The 21585-nt window shown below is 42.3% G+C and overlaps 1 protein-coding gene across 1 annotated transcript in view; it reads left to right on the top strand.

Annotated features, from left to right (window-relative positions):
• SERGEF (secretion regulating guanine nucleotide exchange factor) overlaps positions 1 to 21585 on the top strand; it is a 362682-nt gene that overhangs the window by 96927 nt on the left and 244170 nt on the right. Inside the window, 1 exon segment of the mRNA XM_006865831.1 lies at positions 13126 to 13292. Coding sequence (XP_006865893.1) covers positions 13126 to 13292 — 167 coding nt within the window.

The raw sequence follows: 21585 nt of genomic DNA, 5'->3' as shown, positions 1-21585 counted from the left end.
CAGAGACCACTGGGAGTCAGGGTACTGGGATCCTAGTTCTGACTCTGCCTCAGCATACTACTGTGTGTCTTGGGGCAAACCATTCCTGTCTCTTGGCCTTACTTTCATGTTCTCTAAAATCAAGCTATTAGATTCACTTCTGGGCTTCATATCTCCCCACTTGCCCCCTCCTCCTGATTTGAGCCTCCTACTAGCTTTTTTGCATGGTATGATTCTTCATTGCAGAAACTCTGGGGTACAGTTTCCTTTCTTGCTGGGAGGGAGAGGAGCAAGACTATTTTTTTAATTACAAAGGTAAGATTAGGCAGCAATCTGCATTTTTAAATGTTATTAATAAGAATCTAAAAGTGTGTGAAGAAGCTTTGGAGTTTGAATATGAAATGAGGTGGGAAACATCTGCAGAGGCTTGGACCTCAATCAGGGGCTTTTCTCAGGGTGCCACGTGGCTTCTAGGTGTGATGGGTAACTTCTGGCAGGAGCAGGAAGTCCAAACACTTAGCCAGAGCACAGCCACTCAGCGCGGTGGCTGCTGGTCCAGTCTCTCATGCTGGTTCTTTGCAAGCTGGCTGTGGAGAAGGGAGTAGTCCAGTGTGCTTGCACCTGTAATTTGAGTTTACAAAGTGTTTTCATGCTTATTATCTCCTTTCATTTTCACCATAAACCAGAGAGGTAGGTAAGTTTAAAATTGCCACCATGGCTTCAGTTGGCTGAGGTCTTTAAGTTTAAGGTTCTTTTATTTTTTTAAACAAACAAAGTTGGTGTGCTATAGAGTAAAAGTTCCAGTCAGGAGCTGGGTGCTGGTTCTGGGTCTCCTTCCCCAGCACAGCCTGTTCTCTGTCCCTAGTTTTCTATCACACTTAACTGGTGTTTGCCTGGAATATGTTTCATGTATTTATTTGTTAGTTATCTATCTTCCTACTACAATGGAAGCTCCATGAGGGCAGGGAGTTTTGTTTCTCTTGTCACTGCTACAGCCCCCAGTAGAGTCTTGGTTTGGTGCTGTAGGATCTGCACTGGACTGTTAACCATAAGGTCGGCGGTTCAAACCCACCACCTGCTCCTCGGAAACCCTATATGAGTTGTTATGAATTAGAACTGATTCGATGGCACTCAACACAACATAGCCCCCAATACCTAGGATAACAATTGGCATATGATAAATGATCAGTAACTGTTTGTTGGCTGTTGTGAATGTCTGGCTCTGTTTTTTAAGTAGGCTGTGTGATTTTGAAAAGTTATTTCCTTTTTTCAGGTTTGTTTTCTGTTACACAGTGGTGTTGGGTGGTCTCCACTGTGCTTTGTGACATATACAAGTCTGGGGTGTGAGCTGTGCCTATTCTTTTTCTCTTAGCAAACTTTGAGCACTCTTTTGCGTTAGGTTCTCTGCTAGGTGCTGTGAGAGTATGTTGTTGTGTTGATTCTGGTATGTTACAGAGTAGATTGCTCCATTGAGCTTTTTGGCTTTAATTTTACCAAAAGCAGATTGCCAGACTTTTCTTCCACGAGATCACTGAGACTAAAGCTCCACCCTTTAGGTTAACAGTCCATAGCAAAGTGCACCACCCAGGGATTTGTGAGGAGTGTAGAGAAGGAGAGAGAGGGTTGTTCTCCACCCTTTATTGGGCAATGTAAGACATAGCCAAGCTATCTTATATTTGGTGGCACAGAATAGTTGTTGGAACAGAGGGTTCTGTCATGCCAGCAGATTCTGAAGGGAAGGATGGCTTATTTTGACCAGGGGTGAAGGCAGTGTTTTAGGGAGGCAGTGGCATTTGAGCCAGGCCCTGAAGGATGAGGAGTGGTGTAGGTGACACAAGCCGGCTGAACAGTACTGCGGGCTGCTGGCCCAGCAGGACCTGAGGTTTGGGAGGGAGGAAGTGGAGAGAGCCCTTGACAAAGGGGTAGTCATAAAGCATTGACACAACATAGGTGCTTAGAGGGACTGTGAGGAAGGTGAAAGAGCTACTAACAAACTAGATTTGGAGCTTCCCGAGAGGCATTTGCATGGTTTAGGGAATGAAGTTAACCTGACTTCATTAGCTCCTGGTATTTATGTGGGAAGCCCCATTCTTATGTGGTTCAGAGTCCTGCAGCCAGAGTGGGGGCTCCTCAATACACAGTCTGTCTTCACTTCTACTTCGGGTGTACCCCAATCTGGCAGCTACTAGAATCTGTGGTGGAAATGGAGCCAGCTGTGTGGGGACTCTGGTCTTTGCCAGATAGTCACTGGCAGGCTCTGCACTCCTAGTTTATATGTATGTCCCTGTAACTCTGAACAACCTCCCAAAGTCCTTGGGAATTTTCACTTTTGATGAGGAATGTGACCCAGTGAAAAGTGGACTCGGATCAGGTGGATCTGTGCCCTCTGCAGGACAAGCACTGAGGGCTCTGGTACAGCTGCCAGGATGCTTCGTCTCCTCCCAGCTCTGTTACTGACATCGGCATGACATCTGAGTCCAAGACTTAACCTCTCCCTGTGCTTTGATTTCTTGTCCACAGTTTGGAGATTGTAATAATACCTACTCGTATGATATTTCTGTCCGTTAATTGAAATAATCCATGTAAATAATCAATGGCCTGAAAATATCATCTCCTGGCATGACGCTATAGAACCAACACTGGACTGCAAACCACAGGTTGGCAGCTCAGACCCACCAGCTGCTCCTTGGAAACCCTTTATGAGTTGGAACCCACTCATTGACACACAATTACAACATCATTATTGCTATTACTGTTACTATTGCAGCTGTGCTTACAAACGAGCTGTGTGTGATGTGGGGCAAGTTATTTCATCTCTGTGATCTGTTTCCTTATAAAATGGAGTTAATACCAATCATTCAGGGTTGATTAAGTTATGTAATTATATAATAAAAAGTATAAAGTTTTACTAAAGATAATAAAAAAATGGCTGCAACCATACATTGACAGAGAACTTCCAGAGGTTCAAGCTGGATTCAGAAGAGGACATGGAATGAGGTGTATCATTGATGACAGACGTCATATGAATTTTGGCTGAATGCAGAGAATGCCAGAAAGATGTTTACCTGTACTTTATTGTCTATGCAAAGGCTTTCAGTTGTCTAGATCATGACTCAGTGACACCTAACAATAATAACAATAAAAGGTTTCTTTGAAAAATAATTTATTTTTTATTGTTTTGAGAATATTCACAGCAAAAAATACATCAATTCAAATTTCCACATGCATATTTCAGTGACATATATTGCCTTCTTGGAGCTGTGCAACTGCCGTCACCCTCCTTTTTTGAATTCCCCAGTCATATACACGCACTGCCCACTAAGGTTCCTGTCTAATCTTTCAAGTTATTGTTGTAGGATAAGCACTGGACCATAATAAGATCTGTTTGAACTGGAAGGTTGGTGGTTCAAACTCTGCAGCCGCTCCTTGGAAACCCTATACAGGATTGCTTAGGGTTGGAACTGACTTAATGGCACTTAACAGCAACAACAGCCAGATCTTAAAACAGCATAATGCTCGAGGTAGATATTCTTTACTAGTTAATCTAAGTCATTGTTTGATTTTTAAGAAGATTTCAGGGGATATTTTTGGTTTAAAGTATAAGGATTATTTTAGGGCAATAGTTTTTGGGCTTATTCTAGCCTTTGTGGCTCCAGAAGTCTGGATTCTATGAGAGGTTGAAATTCCTGTTCCTCATTTTCCTCCTTTTGATCAGAATTCTGTTATTTTATAAAGACCTGTCAGCATTTACTATCGAGTTCCAATTTTTATTTAAATTATTAACTATATGGGTGGTCTTTGAAATGATTGTGGGTTTTATTTCAGAATGACGATTAGAAAAAATATGTCTATGTTGTCAGTAAATAAAATCAACACTGCTCACATTGACACAGAAGAGTGTGGTGCTGCGGGTTAATGCGCTCAACTGCAAGGTCGGCTTGAACTGCAAGGTTGGAGGTTCAAATCTACCAGCTGCTCCTTGGAAGCCCTATAGCGGGTTGCTGTGAGTTGGAACTGACTCAACAGCACTTAACAACACTAGCAACAACATTCAAATTTAGATCAGTAGGATGTCTTCAAGGTCATGTTTCAGCCCTTTCATCTTATAGGTAGAAAAACTGGGGCCTGTGGAGGAGAAGGACTTGTTCAAAGTTACCCACCCTGAAAAAGAAGCCAGAATTCAGACCCAGATCTTGTGAGTCTTAGGCTGGAACTTCCTCTCCTCTCTGACTCACTTTGCTTCATCTCCCTTACCCAGTGTTCACTTCAGCTCTCTTTTCCTAACTTCAATTAATTTATATCTTGTTGTTTTGCTGTGCCAGACACTATTCTAGCTCCATGATTCCTTACAAAAATAGCAAATTGTGTGACAAAACCTTCCATGCTTTCTCCCTTTTTGGTTGTCATTAGAGGCATTAACCCTAAGAGCTTGGTGGGTGAAGGTTGGTTGAGATTTGGCAAATTGGTAGAAACTGTTGATGAAGCTATGGAAATCCTTGATGAGCGTGTGTTCTTCAGTTTGGGAGAATAATAGTAATGGTGGTTAACATTTCCCATTATGTTACCATTACCATTTTATGCAAAAGTAAGTATCCTTGCAACAACCCTATACAGTATATGTTCTTATCCCTAGTGGCAGGTGAGGTTTAGAGATTTTGAGTAATTTGTTTAAGATTATGGAGTCATTGAGTGGCAAAATTCATTATTGGTGAGAGTTAGGTTGATAGGTAGGTGGAGAGATGGTTAGATTCATTTGTTTACTCAGGAAGCAAATATTTATTATGCGCCTATTTTGCGGTGGGCGTTATTGCTGGACATTAACACTTGGAAAGCAGCTTGATATGTCTCTGCTTGCAGCACCAGTGTTCTGATCACTCACCTTTCTCTCTCCCCTGCTCCTTACATGGGGAGGTTAAGATAGGTGACTTTGTGGAGAGTTAGTTCTTTGTTTTTTCTGTTACTTGTTCAACACCAGTGCCTTTTTATAAAGTGCACATAGCAGAGTGAAGGATGAGATCCCCAGAAATGGGGATCTTGTCCTCTAAGGAATTAATAACCCCCCAGAGTGGCTGGCACTTGTAAACAGATGAATTATAAATATAACAAATAGGTGGAAAGCCTCCTTTTCCTCATTTGTGTGTTCTCTGGAATACCTTATAGCAGTCTGGAATATTAGAATTGAGAGGGACTGAGAGGTTGTGTGACCTTTGCTCTGACTGACTCATGGGCTTTTTTTTTTTTTTAAAAAAAAACAATGCATTTATGTTTGCAAGTTTCATTTTTCTATGTTCAGTAACATTCGGTTCTCTTTTTGGGCAGATACTATTAAAAAAAAATTGAATGTTCCTTATATTTCTCTATAATCTATCCTATCACCTTCAGAACACCTTTTACCTCATAGTGTAGAAACCCTCCCCTGACCCTACCAGCTTACCCTCTAATTGAGCCTATAGCTGTGGCTGCAGCATCTACCTTTACCACCTGCAAAGGCAGACCTTGGATGGTAAAGAGAGTTGGCCTTTTCCATATTTATCACTCACCCACCCTCCTGGGTTTCCTCTTCCCTCAAAACCCTCACTCCCCTCAGCCCTGGTGGTGGTTGTCTGCTGTAGAGTCAGTTCCGACTCATAGCGACCCTGAATAGGGTTTCCGAGGCTGTAAATCGTTACGGGAGCAGAAAGCCTCATCTTTCTCTCGTGGAGCAGCTGGTAGTTTCGAACTGCTGACCTTGAGGTTAGCAGTCCTACTCGTAACCACTTTGATATCAGAGTTCCTTCCCCTTGACCTTAGGACTTAACAAATACTTTTTCTCCTCACCTCCTTTCACTTTATACGTATTTGACTATTTGGTAAAATGTTTGCAGAAGTCCCCAGAAATGTTAAATAATTTGGTAGAAAGTAACATTTCATAGTCCCCATTGGCAGGACCCTTGATCTAGCATCTCTGCCCCTTTGCCTATTTCTTTTAATGGCACCACCACCTTCTTGATATCCTTGAACTCTTGAGATCTTGGAGTGGCGTTCCCTTTTGCCCACATCCAATGTGATGCCAAGTTGTGCACATGGCTTTTTTCCTTCCCTCCCTCCCTGAACTTGTTGCTGAGTTGACTGATGATAGCCTGTGTATAATAGACCAGAACACTACAGGCCCTGGGCCATCTGAATAACTGTTGATATGATGCGTCGTAGGCTTTTGTTATTCTAGTGGTTTTCTTCTTTCCTTCAACTTTCATTGATTAGCTCTGTGATTTTGAAAAAGTGGCTTATTCTTTGTCTTTAAAATGGAGAAGTTGATGTTGTTGTTGTTGTCAGGTGCCATCGAGTCAGAACCGACTCATAGCGACCCCATGCACAGCAGAACGAAACAATGTCTGATCCTGGGCCAACCTCACTACCGCTGCCACACTTGACGCCATCAATGATGCCACCTGGCCGATCCATCTTGTTGGGGGTCTTCCTCGTTTTCTCTGACCCTCCATCTTACCCAGCTTGACATCCTTCTCCAGCAACTGTTCCCTCCTGACAACATGTCCAAAGTATGAGAGACGAAGTTTGACCATCTTGGCCTCCAAGGAGCACTCTGGCTGCACTTCTTCCAAAACAGATCTATTGGTTCTTTTGGCAGTCCATGGCACTTTTAGTATTCTCCTCCAACACCACAACTCAAAGGCATCAATTCTTCTACGATCTTCCTTATTCACTGTCCAGCTTTCACATCCATATGAGGCTATTGAAAATATCATGGCTTGGGTCAGGCACACCTTAGTCCTCAAGCTGAAATCTTTGCTCTTCAACACTTTAAAAAGTTCCTGTGCAGCAGATTTGCCTAATGCAATTGGCAAAGGAGAAGTTGATAGTACCTATTATTATTGGGAAGTCCTGGTGTGGCATTAAGGGTTAATGAGCTGGACTACAAAGTCGGTTTGAACCACAAGGTCAGAGGCTCAAGATTACCAGATGCTCTTTGGAAGCTTACTGATTAAGTTCAAAGACTACACCCATCAGTATGGACTACACTTTAACATAAAGAATACAAAAATCATGATAAGTGGAGAAAAGATTGAAGTTGTCAGGGATTTCATTTTACTTTATGTACATAGTCAATGCTCATAGAAGCAACAGTCAACAAATCAAATGGTAGAAGTGTTAGCTATTAATATTATTACTATTGTCCACTCTCCGATCCTTTGTCAGATCCCCAACATTCCTTTCATTGGGTGCCTCCCCTGTTCAACGTTCCTTGTGGCCTGTTACGTACTAGTCTCTAAAGTGAGTGTGTAAGATGAACTGCCAGGATGTGGGACGAAAACCTATGACTACTGTTAAAAGTTTTTATATCATTCTTTTAACATTTCTATTTTTAGTAAGTTTTATACTGTGTATTATTGAGTGAAATTACATAGATACAATTTACAAATATGTATAAAACCAGTGTTGTTGTTAGGTGCCACTGAGTTGGTTATTATTACTCATAGTGACTGTGTACAACAGAGCGAAACCCTTGCCTAGTCCTATGCCATCCTCTCAGCTGCCATGTTTGAGCTCTCATTGCCTCCATTGTTCCAGTCCATCTCATTGCAGGGGTGGGGGCTGGCGGTGCAGTTTTCCTCTTTTTTTTCTTTTGTTGACCTTCCTTCTACTTTACCAAACATGATAGCCTTCTCCAGGGACATATTTTACTTGATAGTGTGTTGTTAAGTGTCATCGAGTTGGTTCTGACTTACAGTGACCCTGTATAAGGTTTCCAAGGAGCAGTTGGTGGGTTTGAACCACTGACCTTGCAGTGCTTATCCTACAGTGCCATAGGACTCCTTTACTTAAGTATGTTGTTGTTAATTGCCTTCAAGTTGGTTCTGATTCTTAGCAACTCTGTAAAGGGTTTCCGAGGAGCAACTGGTGGGTTTGAACTGCTGACCTTGTTGTTAGCTGTCCAGTGCTTAGCCTACAGTCCTACATGTAGTGCAAGCAAAAAGATTTGGAGACTCTTGGTCTGAAAGGTGAGATCCAGATCCCAAGGTTGGCATTTCCTTGCAGCTGTCTCCAATAGGACCCTTACCCTAGTCGTACCGTCTCCTTCCTCTGTGACTCTCACTCTTTCTGTGCCTTTTGATTTCCATGCCCCTGCTTATTCCCTATCACTGCTCCTGCATTATCCTCCTTCACTCTCCCTTTTTCTGTCCTTCAACAGAAGTTCACTTTAAATGCTACTTTTCTATCTACGCTGTCAGGACAACTCTAGCTTGAAATGCTTCCTCCAAACTTCTAAAGTATCTTTGTCAATACTACTCCTGCGACCCCTGTTCTAATATTCTGATTTGCATTGAGACTTTTTGGCAGGTATACTTCTTGGATCTCTAGATACTCTATGTTAATTCTCACACGGACCTGCCATTAAGTGATATTTTACTTGCTGACTTTATTTTGAGCTATTTTGTCATTTCTCCCATTTATCATTTATCTGGAGACACTTGCCTATACTTTTTGGATGACATTAATATACCTATTTTTTATAACAGTAATATATAATTCTTAACTCTAAGTTCTTTACTCTAAGGAAACGATTCATTTGCTAAATTTGTGATATGAAACTGCTTGGATTTGACAGTGTGCTTCAGTTTAAGACAGACTTTTCTCTATGATGCATTAATGAGAGTTTTTAAAGATAGTCATTATTTTTTTCTTCCATGTGGCCTACCGTTGTAATCCATTACATTATGGCCTTTATTTCTGAATTATGCATGGCCTCCTGAACAGGATTCCCATTGTGGGAAACTGGCGTGGTACAGAGCACAGAGCTTGTCTGTCTAATCTGATTCTCCTTCTTCACAAACTGTAAGAATGATTGTTTCATCAGCCAGGTTTCTTCAGCTTGTGAGAGCAGCAGTCATTGACGAAAACATTGGACTCAAAAGACACAAACTTAATTAACTCTTAATTCTACCACTTGCTGGTTGTTTGAACTTGACTAAATCATTTAATCTCTAAAGTTATGTAACCTCATCTGTACAATAAATTTAATAATCTATACTTCACTGAATTTTTATGAGGATTGAAATAGTGCCTATGAAAGTGCCTGGCACGTTGGATGCAGTCAACATATGTCTCTTTAAAAGAAAAGGAAAAACAAAGAACCTCCTTTATCCCTTGTGAGCTTTCTGATGCCGAGTATATTTGAGGGGAGACAGATTCAGAGAATGCGCTTACCTGACTGACCACACTTGGGTTGGAGACTGAAAGCCTGACATCAAGCCGGCCTGGTTTTTGAGCTTGTCTCTAATAGAACGTCTATGGCCTCCCCAGGGAATATGAGGATTAATTAGTTAATCTTTGTGAAGTGCTTTGAGGGTGAAAAGTGCTATGTAAGTGGAATGCTTGAATTGCTATTGGAGATGTAATAACAGTGGCACCACATTCTGGCAGTCTTGCCTGTCATGGACATCAATAATCAATAGCACAGGAAGTTCTAAGAGGTTTTATTTGATGTGAAAGCAAGGATTCATTGTGGAATTTGTGATAACATAATTCTTTGTGTAGTTTTACCAATAGTGACTTGCCAGTTCTTCCCAGCAGAGGAATACTAAGGCCATTTTAAGAAGTAGCAGTCTTAACTTCTGGCTTATAAGACAGACTGGTTATAAATCCTATCAAGCTCAGATAAAGGGACAGACAGCTTTCCTGTTTTGGATGTTTCAAGGGTCCACGGCACATGAACTTTTCACAGTCTAATCCTATAGCTCTGGTAGTGTAGTGGTTACGAATTGGGCTGCTAATCTCATGGACAGCAGTTTGAAACTACCAGCTCTTCCGTGGGAGAAAGATGAGGCTTTCTGCTCCCTTAAAGATTTATAGCCTCGAAAACCCTATGCAGGGTCGCTATGAGTCGGAACTGACTCCACAGCACATAACAACAACAGCAATCCTACAGAAGTGAAGGAAGAACATGATTATCCAGTGACAGGGACCAATGTCATCATCACCCAATGCAGAGTGGTGCATAGTAGAAGGAGATGTGCTTTAGCTGTATGGACCTGGTCAGGTCACTCCTGAACCTTAAGTTTCTCTGCTGTTAAATGGTACCAGTAGACTCGGCACCAGTCACTGTTCACTGGCACTCACATGAAACAATGCATGAGACAGTTGTTGTTAAGGACCGTCGAGTTGGTTCCAACCCATAGCGACCCTGTATAGGGTTTCCAAGGAGTGGCTGGTGAGCTTGTACTGCTGACCTTGCAGTTCAAAACTTCTTTGTAGTCTAGCGCATTAACCCACATTAATCCACACCTTTAAACTACACAACACCTACTCGATATCAGGCACGAGGGCCTCAGTTTCCTACCTCTGCCATTCTCATTGTGTATAACTTGATATGTACCCATAACTCATGTCCTCAACACAATTAAGGGATCCTTGGCAACAGGAACTGTGCTTTATCATAAGAGGCAACTTAGTAGCATGCCCATGAGGTCAAGAAACCCACAGCTAGTCCCACTGGTGCCACCAACCAGCATGTAATTGTGGGAAAATCCCTGCCTCCCTCGGGCCGTCAGTGTTAGAAAAGTGGGCTAGTGATAAAAGAAGCCCTCCCTCTACCTCCAGCAGCCAAGTAATTTGTATTAACAGTGGTTTAGGAAAAGTACCTTCAGAAGATACTTGATAGGTTGTTGCTGATTTGATTTTATCTTTCAGATATAATTTTCCACTTCTTGGACACATTCACAGTGTGCCAAATACTATGCTGTTTTCTAGGGATGTGGACTCTGCCTTACAAAAGCTCAGATCACAGCATTTAGCATAGTAGTTGATGAGTACAGGAGTAGAGTTGACTCACAGGCTGGTGGGTGTCCCTTTCTGGGAAGAGCTGGGAACTCAAGACAAAATTCACAGAACTGGTGATGCTTGAGCTGGACTTTTAAGGTTGAGCCATAGTTTACCAGGTAAATAAGGTAAGGAAAGTGCATCCATGGTCACAGTAATCACATACAAAGGCATGGAATAGTAAATCTTAATGGACCCACTCCCAATAATCCTAATATATCAGGAACTTCTTGACTGCATCTTGCTCCCTCTTTGAGAAAGTCCAGGAGCCAGATTCCTGTGAACTGCTTGGGATCTTAGTTGGTGTCCACAAGCAGGTTGATCCCAAGAACTGTAGAGCTCTTTATCCCTGCAGTATTCTGACATTTCCCTCATGAGTCTCTCTGGTTGTTTATTAGCTGACACTATAAACCATATGTTGAACGTGGGGCCAGATGAGGCTTTGATACTATACACAGAGCATGTAGTAGATTTGTCTAGAATTTAATATGCATTACTTGGTGTTTTGTCTCTTAAGCAAAGTTTTTCTTTGTTAAAATAAACATGTATAAAGAATTTATACAGCGCACATGGTTATGCATATTTATTACAGAGAATCTGTTAATAATCTATGCTTCATCGGATTTTGCATTTCTGTTGAAATAACAAATGTGGCACTTGGTACAACTGAATGAGTGTGGTAAATTTTCTCTTCATCTGGGAGAAGAGAGACCATTTCTCTTTTTCCAAACTACTTCTTACCCACCGTCTTTATCACTGGCCAGCATCCCGTGTGTTGCATCTGGGGGACTGAATGTTTTCCTGGCTCCAAATGATTCTGTTTTTCTTCCTCTTTCATTCCCTTTTCTTTAGCGCACAGAGACACTTGCTTTGGGACTTTAGAATTGATCCTTTGAGTAACGATGTAGATTCTGAAAGGTCCTCTTACATTACATGGAGGGGAAAATCCCATGAAACTGGCCATTCATTGGGTTAAGAGTAAGGCCCTAAAATATTATGGTTTGGGGAAAAGTCAGGAGCCTGGGAACTTTTGGGTGGCTAAAGGGGTTCCTGGATTGTATGGGAGACAGGGGTCTGAGAACAAAGCATAAGGAGGGAGGGGCTTCAGGGAAAAGTCATACAACATAGCTGAAGTTTTACTTACAGTTATATTCATAACCACTGAGTTGGTCCCTGCTCATGTGGACTCCACATGTGTCAGAATGGAACTATGCTTCATAGAGTTTTTTTATTTTTGTGAGGTTTTGTGAATTGTGTGAGACTTTACATGGGGGAACATCAGTTTTATACTCACTGTTTCATTGTAATAATTACAGTTTCCTGCTTGCAACATCATTCGATAGTATTTGCTTCTATTCCATCTGTTGTTGTTTTTTTGGGGTGGGGTGGGAGATATGTACACAAAAACACTCAGGAATATATATAATCATTTAAACAACCAAAGGACACATTCTGCAAGCCTGCCTCCTGGTCACCAGCTCCTGCCCACCAGCACACAGCCTTTCTCTTTCCCTGAGTCTAGAGTCCTTTATAGAGTTTTAAATGGCTGATTTTTCAAAAGTAGACTGTCAGATCTTTCTTCTGAGGTGCCTCTGTGTGAATTTAACCTCCAAGCTTTTCATTAGTGTCCAGCATTTTAACTGCACTATCCTGGGACTCTAGTCATAGCCCTAGCACTGTGAGTTAATGTGCCAGACTGCAAAGCCATTTGAACTGCAAGGTCGGCAGTTCAAGCTCACGAGCTGCACCTTGGAAACTCTATACAGGGTCGCTGTGAGAATCAACTTGATGGCACTTAACAACAATCACAACAAAAATATAAGAGTGTAGGCCTTAGAGTCAAATAGTTTTCTGAGTTCAGTTTTGATACTCATCATGTATTTGATTTGTGGCAAGTAAAGCAACCTTCCTGAACTTCAATTTCACATCTGTATAAATGTGAGCACTTGTACTGTCTTTTTAGGAGGAGGATGAGATTTTTGGTATGTATTAAAACCAAAATTGTTGCTGTGTTAAGTGCCGCCCAATAGTTCCAATTCACAGTGAACCCTGTACAGGTGAGTTTGAACTGTTAGCCTTGTGATTTAAGACCTTGTGGTCAGTGTTTATCCTACAGTGCCACAGCAGTACTCCAGATCCCAAGTTGTTGTTGTTGTTAAGTGCCTTCAAGTCAGTTCGGACTCATAGAGACCCTGTACAGGGTTTCTGAGCAGCCACTGGTGAGTAGTTGGCACTAAAATACATATTTGCATTTTCTTTTGTAATTCATTGCCTGCCCTTGAGAGCACAGCTGTGGAATGCAGTCTTAATTTAAATAATGTTTGATTTTAGAAACTGGCAAGGTGTTTACCTGGGGCCGAGCAGACTATGGTCAACTGGGGAGGAAGGTGGAGGCCTATGAAGACTGGAAAGGAGAAAAGCAGGGTTCATCCCTCTCTTGCTTGAGACCACGGAGCAGCATGCCTTCATCTCTGCATTGCTTAATGGGAGCAACTGAGGTAGGATGCATCTGTTTTCCCTGTCTTCCAGTAAAGCATTTACTGTGGACCTACTATGTGCCAGGCATTATGATAGATTCCCTCTAGGAATCTAAAGGTTAACAATGGTAGATAAGGCAGTCACTTAGGTAACTATATTATAAGACAGACTATGTGTTAACTTTGAACCTTTAGAGAGGTTCTAAGTGCTCTGGGTTCACTTGGAAGAGAGAAATGAATTCAGGGTATAGAGGTTGGGTTAGGCTTGGAGAAGAACATGGCTTTGAGCTGTGCCTTGGAGGAAGGGCAGCCAGACGTGGGTAAGCAGTTTGAGAGAGAATTTTCATGTAGATGCAACAGCTGGAACAGAGTTGTGTGGGTAGGAAAGTGAAGAAGCTCTTCGGGAGTCCACTGGTGGTTCAGTTTGGCTGAAGCATGGGGCTTGTAGGGAGAAAATAAGGTAATATCAGAAAGATCTGTAGCAACCTGGTCAAGGGGGCCTCTAATACTAAGCTAACGATTTTGCACGTCTGTTATATGTCCCAATGTGGAAAACATTATCCTTCAGTTGCTTTTTCAAGTCATTTGGTTCCCTGAAATGCTTTGAATTTCTGCGTTTCAAGCAGGAGTTTTAATTTCTCGAGGGTGTTTTTGTTACTAAGTTTTACTTTACTGTTGTCCTTTAAAAAAAAAAAAAAAGAAAAGAGATTTTTTTAGAAGAACGAAGATGGCCATACAGGAAATGTTCCAAGTCTGAACCCAAGTTGGCTTAATGAAGGAATTCAGTCTTCATTCAGAGTCTGTCGCAAAAATTAATAAGCTAGAGAGACTTCTGTAATTAGCACCAGTCTAATTACAGCCCTCTCCCTACCTAGAGGGCTTCCCTTCCCCAAGGGCCTGCCTGACCTCCACCTCCTAGATATATAGGACGGTTCTTGATTTGGGCTGCACTTCCCAGTCCTGGCCCTCCTGGGCTCTTCCTCAGTGCTGGGGTGAGTCTGTCTTTCTTTCTCTTTCTCTTTTCTGAAAGTGAAAGTGTACTGAACAGTACCACAAGGACAGTTTACTTTGGTGATAATAATAAAACCGCAGTAACCTTAGTACCATAGCACAATCACATGCAGACTTCTACAGAGCTGTAGTGATAGCACTTGTGATGTTTTGTATTCAGTTTCCATTCATTTAGTCATAAATGCTTAGCTTTGTTTCCTCTTGGTCTTTAAAATGATCATTTTAAATGGGTCTAGAACATTATATGATTTGAAGATTCTGGAATTTTCAAAACCATTCTTTGAATGTTGAATACCTGGTTGATCTTTTTCCTTAAGATATAGTCTTGGGGATGATATTACAGGGATAAAGGTAATGAACATACTTAAGGTATTTGTACATGGGGAACTTCAAAAAGTTCATGGGAAAATTTTATTATCTTTCAATTCCATTTTCCCACAAAGTTTTTGAAGCCACCTTGTATATTTATCTTGCTCTGCATCTCTAGGAGTCCTGGTGTGTTGCTGTAGGATAAACATTGGACTGCTAACCATAAGGTCTGTGGTTCAAACCCACCAGCTACTTCTTGGAAACCCTATATAGGGTCTCTATGAATCGAACCACTTAACAAGTTGATGGCACTTAACAAACAAATAACAATACATCTCTAAGGGTCTGTTTGAAAGAAGTTGATTACGACCAAATGTGAATGCGGGAATATAGTATTTAAACTAGTATAAACTAGTATTGTCTACTTAATGTGCTGAGAGTGCCTGTAAGGAAGTATTTTGTTGTTGTTAGGTGCCATTGAGTCGTAGTGACCTTATGCACAGCACAATGAAACACTGCCTGATCCTGGGCCAACCTCACAATTGTTGCCACACTTGAGCCTATTGATGCTGCCACTTTGCCAATCCGTCTCGCTGGAGGTCTTCCTCTTTTTCTCTGACCCTCCACCTTGCCAAACATGATATCCTTCTCCAGCAATTGGCCCCTCCTGACAATGTGTCCAAAGTATGAGAGATGAAGTTTGGCCATCCTAGCCTCCAAGGTATTGTTATGTCCAGACCATTTAAAACGTTGTATTTGGGTAGCATAGTGGAGGCATGGAGTCTTCATAGGTAGCTCTGAGTCTCTGGGTTAATTGCCAAGGTAAGGAGAGTAATACCTAGCACATATGGTCACCCGTGAGGATTGAATGCAAAGTTCTTAGCATGCAGTAGGCCCTTGGTAGCTATTGGTTCTTTTCTCTTCTTTCTCTTTGAAGATTCTTAATGCTACATGGTAGTAGCTACAGTGTGTCACACTATGACACACATGGCCAATGCAAACACAGAGCCCCAAAGCCTGCTATTGATGTGACTTTTATTTAGTTTCTTAGCAGGGAAATATGAAGAGTCAGCTTGAGCCTTGAGTCCCTTAGTAGCTTTGTATCAGTGCTCTGTTCCCATTCGCTGGAGGTGTATATTTTCTGGTTTCACTGCAGATTCAGTTTATTGTTAGTAAATTGAGTTTGGGGATTATCTCCAGCTGTTGATGACCAAGTATGGCCTATCTGTTAGGAATCTGTTTGTTGTAGGATAAACACTGGACTGCTAACCATAAGGTCTTGTGGAGATCAAGATGGAAGCAGGCCATTGGGTAGCTATCAGCTTCTAGGAGTGGGTTTACCTTGAAAAAGACAAGAGCCTTACTAAACTAGGGTCTACTCTAATCAAGGGCTTGAGCAGGGGAGAGGCATGGCCCCTAGGGGGGATAGAAACAGCCGTGCTCTAACTTGATGATTCTTGACCTTCAAGGATCTGAGTGTGGCCCATAAGCTGACTCAGTTTTCCATGTCCAAGGAATAAGCAGGGTTAGAGTATCTGGACAGAAGGGTCAAGAGGGGATGGACACATGGGAAGGGAAAGCACAGACAGCTGCACTGTGGTATAACCATTCCTTCCTCTGCACATACAAGAACAAACACAACGTTATTTAGTGCTTATTGTGGGCCAGGCAATGTACTAAATGCTGTATACATGTTATCTTATTTCATCTTCACAATAAACCTGTGTTCAGGGACTGTGATCACTGCTTTCTAAACAAGGAGACCAAGGCTCAGAATAGTTAACTCACTGGTCCAGGATCACACAGTAGGTAAGCAGTGGGACTGGGACTTGAAGTACTGGAAGAAGCTCACGTTCTCTGTATACCTGGGGTAAAACGACAGGTTATCTTCCCATATACTTTTATATGTCTCCTTACCAAGATGTAAGTCTTCTGAAAGTCTGGAATTGGATTCTCACTTCTTTCCTTCTGAGCTGTGTCTCATCTCCAGTTTGTTATTTAATATTCTTACAGTGGTAAAATTGAGTCCAGGTGGGGCTCTGTAGGATCAGCAGTGGACCGTGAACCACATGGTCAGTCCTTCAAACTCACCAGCTGCTCCTTAGAAACACTCTACAGGGTCATTGTGAGTTGGAACCGACTTGACAGCACTTAAACAATGACAACAAGAATGGTGAAAATAGTGTGTTTCATATACTATGAGCTTAGTCTTAGCTACTGGGCTTGTAGCCACTGCTGGACAATTCCAAGGGTAGCGCTGTGATTAGAACTGACTCTCCCATGCCCATGTCAGGACAGTGTGTGCGAGTTTATGGTTTATGTGCTGCTCAAAAGCAACATAGGCCATTGCAGCTCTTGCTTTTTAAGCCTCAGGTGAGGCTGGGACCTATACATTCCCTGTGGAACGTCGATTGACTTTAAACTCTGCCCATACATGGAAAGCTACATTCCATGGTTGAGCAGAAGTGCTGGTGTTCACTTGGGGGGTGCTCTGGGGGACTCCCCAAGCAGCTGGAGTTGGCCACCTGGTGTATTACTGGAACAATCTAGAAACTTTGACCGAAGATAAACAGACTTAGAGGGGATGAGAACTAGATTGTCAGTTGGAAGACCTGGGTTCTAACTTTAATCCTGCCTTAATGAGTGAATTTGGCCCCTTTCCTCCGTTCTTAGTTTTTCTATATGTGTGGGCTGAGGATGTTAGACTAGATGATTCCTAATGTTTCTTACAGATCTGTGAGTTCCTTCGTCTCTGGGTTTATGTCAAGGAAATGATCACTACTTCAGTTTGTAATGACTAGCCTGACTCCTGCCTCTTGATTTTCATAGCTGGGGACATCTGTGTGGTTTTTGCTCTGGGGTAACTTAACCCCTACCTGGTAGCTTGGCTTGGTAGACCTGGGCGTGTTCACAAATCTGTAAGCTCCAGGCTTGATGCCTTGCCTTGGCTCTGTTCTTTGAGTTCTGGACATTGACCTTGTTCATTGTTCCCAAGCCTTCCTGTTGTGGTCACTGGGCCTTAGTGTGGTGCCCCTGCCCTCTTCATTCCCTCACTTTTCCGGGACCAGGGCCCTGCCGGGTTCTCTGATTCCTACCTCTGAGCCTGGCCTCTAGTGACACTGTCTCTCTGGATTCCATGCCTGCCACCGTTTCCCTTTGCACTGAGTATGCACTGTCCCTCCATTTTTACTCTGTTGAAACTTTCTGGCATTTACCTCCTTCTTGATTTTGGTTTCTTGCCTATGGTCAGCTCAGTAAACACTGTTGACACCGGCCATGTACCAGTGGTGATGGGTGGGAGGGAGATACAGAGATAAAGAAGAAATGGTCTTTGCCCTTAAAGAACTTCCAAAGATATACATAATTCTTTACAGAGTGAAAGTACTGTTAGCGGTATATCCAAAAGGCTAAAGGAGCAGCAGAGATGGAATGATTAAATCAGAAGACATTAACATAAAAGAAGTATTGCTTGAACTGGGTTCTGAAAAATGAGTAACAGTTTAGCAAAGGTGGAAGACCATTCCAGCAAGGAAACAATGGTGAGCCTAGATCTGCTTTTATTTTCTGATATAACCTGGATGCCCACCCATCCTGTGTTCACACTTAGTTTTGTAATCCAGCTGCTTTTCTAGCTTGCCCCATCACTGCCATGTATCCTTCTGATAGGCGTTCTACCTGAAGGAAAATAACTTTCACATACAGCATCTCATTTGATCTTAGTGTAGTACTGTGAAATTGGCCAGGATAGAAATCATTATCGCTATACTTATCATTGAAGAAACTGAGGACTAGATAGACTGGCTAGGATTAAGAAAAGATTCAAGACAAACAGCCTCATTTCCAGGGTTTCAGAAGGCCTCCTTTGAGCTCAGACTGCAGTCGTGGTCCTGAGTCATGTTCCTGGTTTAAATTCTGCCCACGTCTGGTTGAGGAGCATCAGATCCCAGTAAGGGAGCGCAGTGTGCATGTGCACATGGATGCACACACACAGCCATTGGGGCAGGAGCAGGAAATGTGGAACTAAAACAAGAATTGAACTAGAGACTGAGTAATTGTCAAGCCCAGATGTCATTAGCTCTCATTTTGCTGCAGGACTAAGACCGTTTGTTAGAGGATCAACCTGGGCACAGGGTCTAAGTGAAATCTGTCAGAATGAGTGGGGAAAAAGCTATTTTTAGTTTGCAGAGTCACTCACTCGGCTGTGTTAGCTGAGCTTTGAGCCAGTCCCCTATGCTTTCCACTGTGTTATTTCTGAAGGAGAAATACCACTTGAATGCAGTGTAAAACCCATTAATGAACCTGGAAGTTTCCAGGGTGTCTTTGTCCTGCAACTCCCCCAGAAAACTGCCTTTCCTGAATGACCCTCCTTCTTTCCTATATTTAATGCATTTCTAATTTTAAGTTTGTGTCAAGACTGTGGGACATTGATGCCCTAAATAACAAAGAAATTTACCACCAGCAATCAGCTGAGTCCGGAGGGCTCTGACAAAATTGAACACAGCCTGAAAAAGCATTCCCAAACAGCTCTTTGGTAAGTAACCTGCAGCATCATTGCCATGCCTAGAGGAGCAGGAGGTCTCTGAGACCATGGGGCCCATGCAGCCCAGAGTTGTAGCAGAGGGCAGTATTTTCAGATTGGGGCAGCAATGTTCCTGCAAATATGGTTCTGCTAGAGATGAAAAAAATCTAGCACATCTGTGCTTTCTCTGCTGACATAGCAGGAGAAGAAATAGCATAACAGAAACCTCTCTGAGCAGTGAACTGGATTTGTCTGTGTGAATACTCAGAAGAGAGAAAGAGCCACCACACAGGGCTGACATGTTTGAAAGGGCTGATTAAGGATAGGGTACAGCAAGCTCTAGGTTTAGTTGCCATTGAACTGATTCCAATGATTGCTACCCATTCTGTTCTTGTTTAGTTAGGTTTGTCATCTCTCTCTTCTCACTAACACAGAAGACCCAGGAGAGCAGGAGCTTTGTCTGTCTTGTTCAAGGCTGGGTTCTTAGTGTCTGCAATTAGGCCCAGTACTTAATAGGTGCTCATTGATGCTGACCAGCTGACCACATGAACAGTGAAAGAGCAGGGCTTCAGCCACTCTTCTCTCTTTCCTACAGTTTGTACTTTTCAATCCCAGGCCAGATAAGGAGTAGACATTTCTACATTTTCAGACACATGGTCATCACATGGCCTGCAGAGCCACAGAACAGACAGGTTCTTGTCCTGTAATGTGCTTAGAACAGTCTTGGAGTTTCTCATAAAGGATGCTATTGATGATACGGTATATATGCCTTTAGCTCTTCAGAGTTTACCCAAGTACTATCACACATGTTCACCTTCAGTTTCCTTCTTTCATTCAACAGATGCAAATTTATATCCAAGCACTACATGAAGCAGAGAGGGCAACAGAAGAGAGTGGACTGTTCTGGTTTTAGGAGCTTGTAAGCTTGAATCAGAGTTTGATCATGAAAATCTGTTGATCCTGTCCTTTCCCATGTCCTTGAGGATCTTTTCTAGCTTATATTTTCTGTTACAGTGGTTCTCTTGGGCTCTGCAAGTTAGGATCGGAAGGTGGGTTGGGTGGGATGTAGTGGCTGGAGAGACTTCCTGGATTGGAAGCCTTTACATTAAATTGGTTCTCAAGGGAGAAAATATAAAGTAACAGGGGAATCTTGGCAGGAAAACAGAAGCATCACAGCCAGATAGAGACTGAGTATTGACAAGAGAGTCAGAAAGCTAGCCAGGAATGGCAGTGCTGCTGAGGCTAAGGAGCCAACTGATACTATCGTCAGGTCAGGGAGGCTATGGACTCCTGAGTAAAGACCTCTGGATTTGGTGATGGAAGCTTGTGGTGATTATTTTTAGAGAAAAGCTTTAGTGGAAAGAAGGAAGTTAAAGCAGAGGACTAGAAATGAACGTGATGAGAAAGACAGGTTGCAGGTGTGAACTCCTTGGCAGGAAATTTGGTGGTCGGCAGGTTAAGCCACTTGAAGGTTGTAATTGTTTTGGAGTGCCTTGGAAGGCTGACAGAATGGATTAGAAAGAGAACTGGAAGGTAAAGATGCAAGAAGGAGGGGCATAGCTAAAGCAGGGCCCCCCCAAGGGGATAATGACATTGAGATCCCAGTGAATAGATTAGTTGTGACAGGAAGCTTCTCTTTCAACACAGGAGTAAAGAAAAAGGGATGTATTAGGATAGATATTTAAAGTAAAGAAGAGAAAAGCTTTCACTGAATTGCATGTATACCTTTGTCATCCTATTATATCTTAGTTTTATTTATTCATTCAACAAATATTTACAGTGAAAGATGTCAGGAATACAGAAATCAAAACAAAGTTGAGCTGCTTAGTACTGTTGTTGTTGTTGTTAGGTGCCATCGAGTTGATACCGACCCATAGTGACCTTATGCACAGCAGAACGAAACACTACCTGATACTGGGCCAATCTCACTACTGTTGCCACGCTTGAGTCCATCGATGCTGCCACTTGGCCAATCCATCTGGTTGGGGGTCTTCCTCTTTTTCTATGACCCTCCACCTTACCAAACATGATATCCTTCTCCAGAGAATGCTCCCTTCTGACAATATGTCCAAAGTATGAGAGACGAAGTTTGGCCATCTTGGCCTCCAAGGATCACTATGGCTGCACTTCTTCCAAAACATATCTATTGGTTCTTTTGGCAGCTCATGGCATTTTCAATATTCTCCTCCAACACCATAACTCAAAGGCATCAATTCTTCTATGGTCTTTCTTATTCACTGTCCAGCTTTCACATGCATATGAGGTTATTGAAAATCCATGGCTTGGGTCAGGTGCACCTCAGTCCTCAGGCTGACATCTTTGCTCTTCAATACTTTAAGAAGGTCTTGTGCAGCAGATTTGACTAATGCAGTAAGTCGTTTGATCTCTTGACTGCTGCTTCCTTGAGAGTTGATAGTTGATCCAAGAAGAATGAAGTCCTTGACAACTTCAATCTTTTCTCCATTGATAAGAATG

The sequence above is a fragment of the Chrysochloris asiatica genome, unplaced genomic scaffold (assembly GCF_000296735.1).
Source record: "Chrysochloris asiatica unplaced genomic scaffold, ChrAsi1.0 scaffold00083, whole genome shotgun sequence".
Classification (NCBI taxonomy): Eukaryota; Metazoa; Chordata; class Mammalia; order Afrosoricida; family Chrysochloridae; genus Chrysochloris; species Chrysochloris asiatica.
This window is presented reverse-complemented; position numbering and strand designations above follow the sequence as displayed.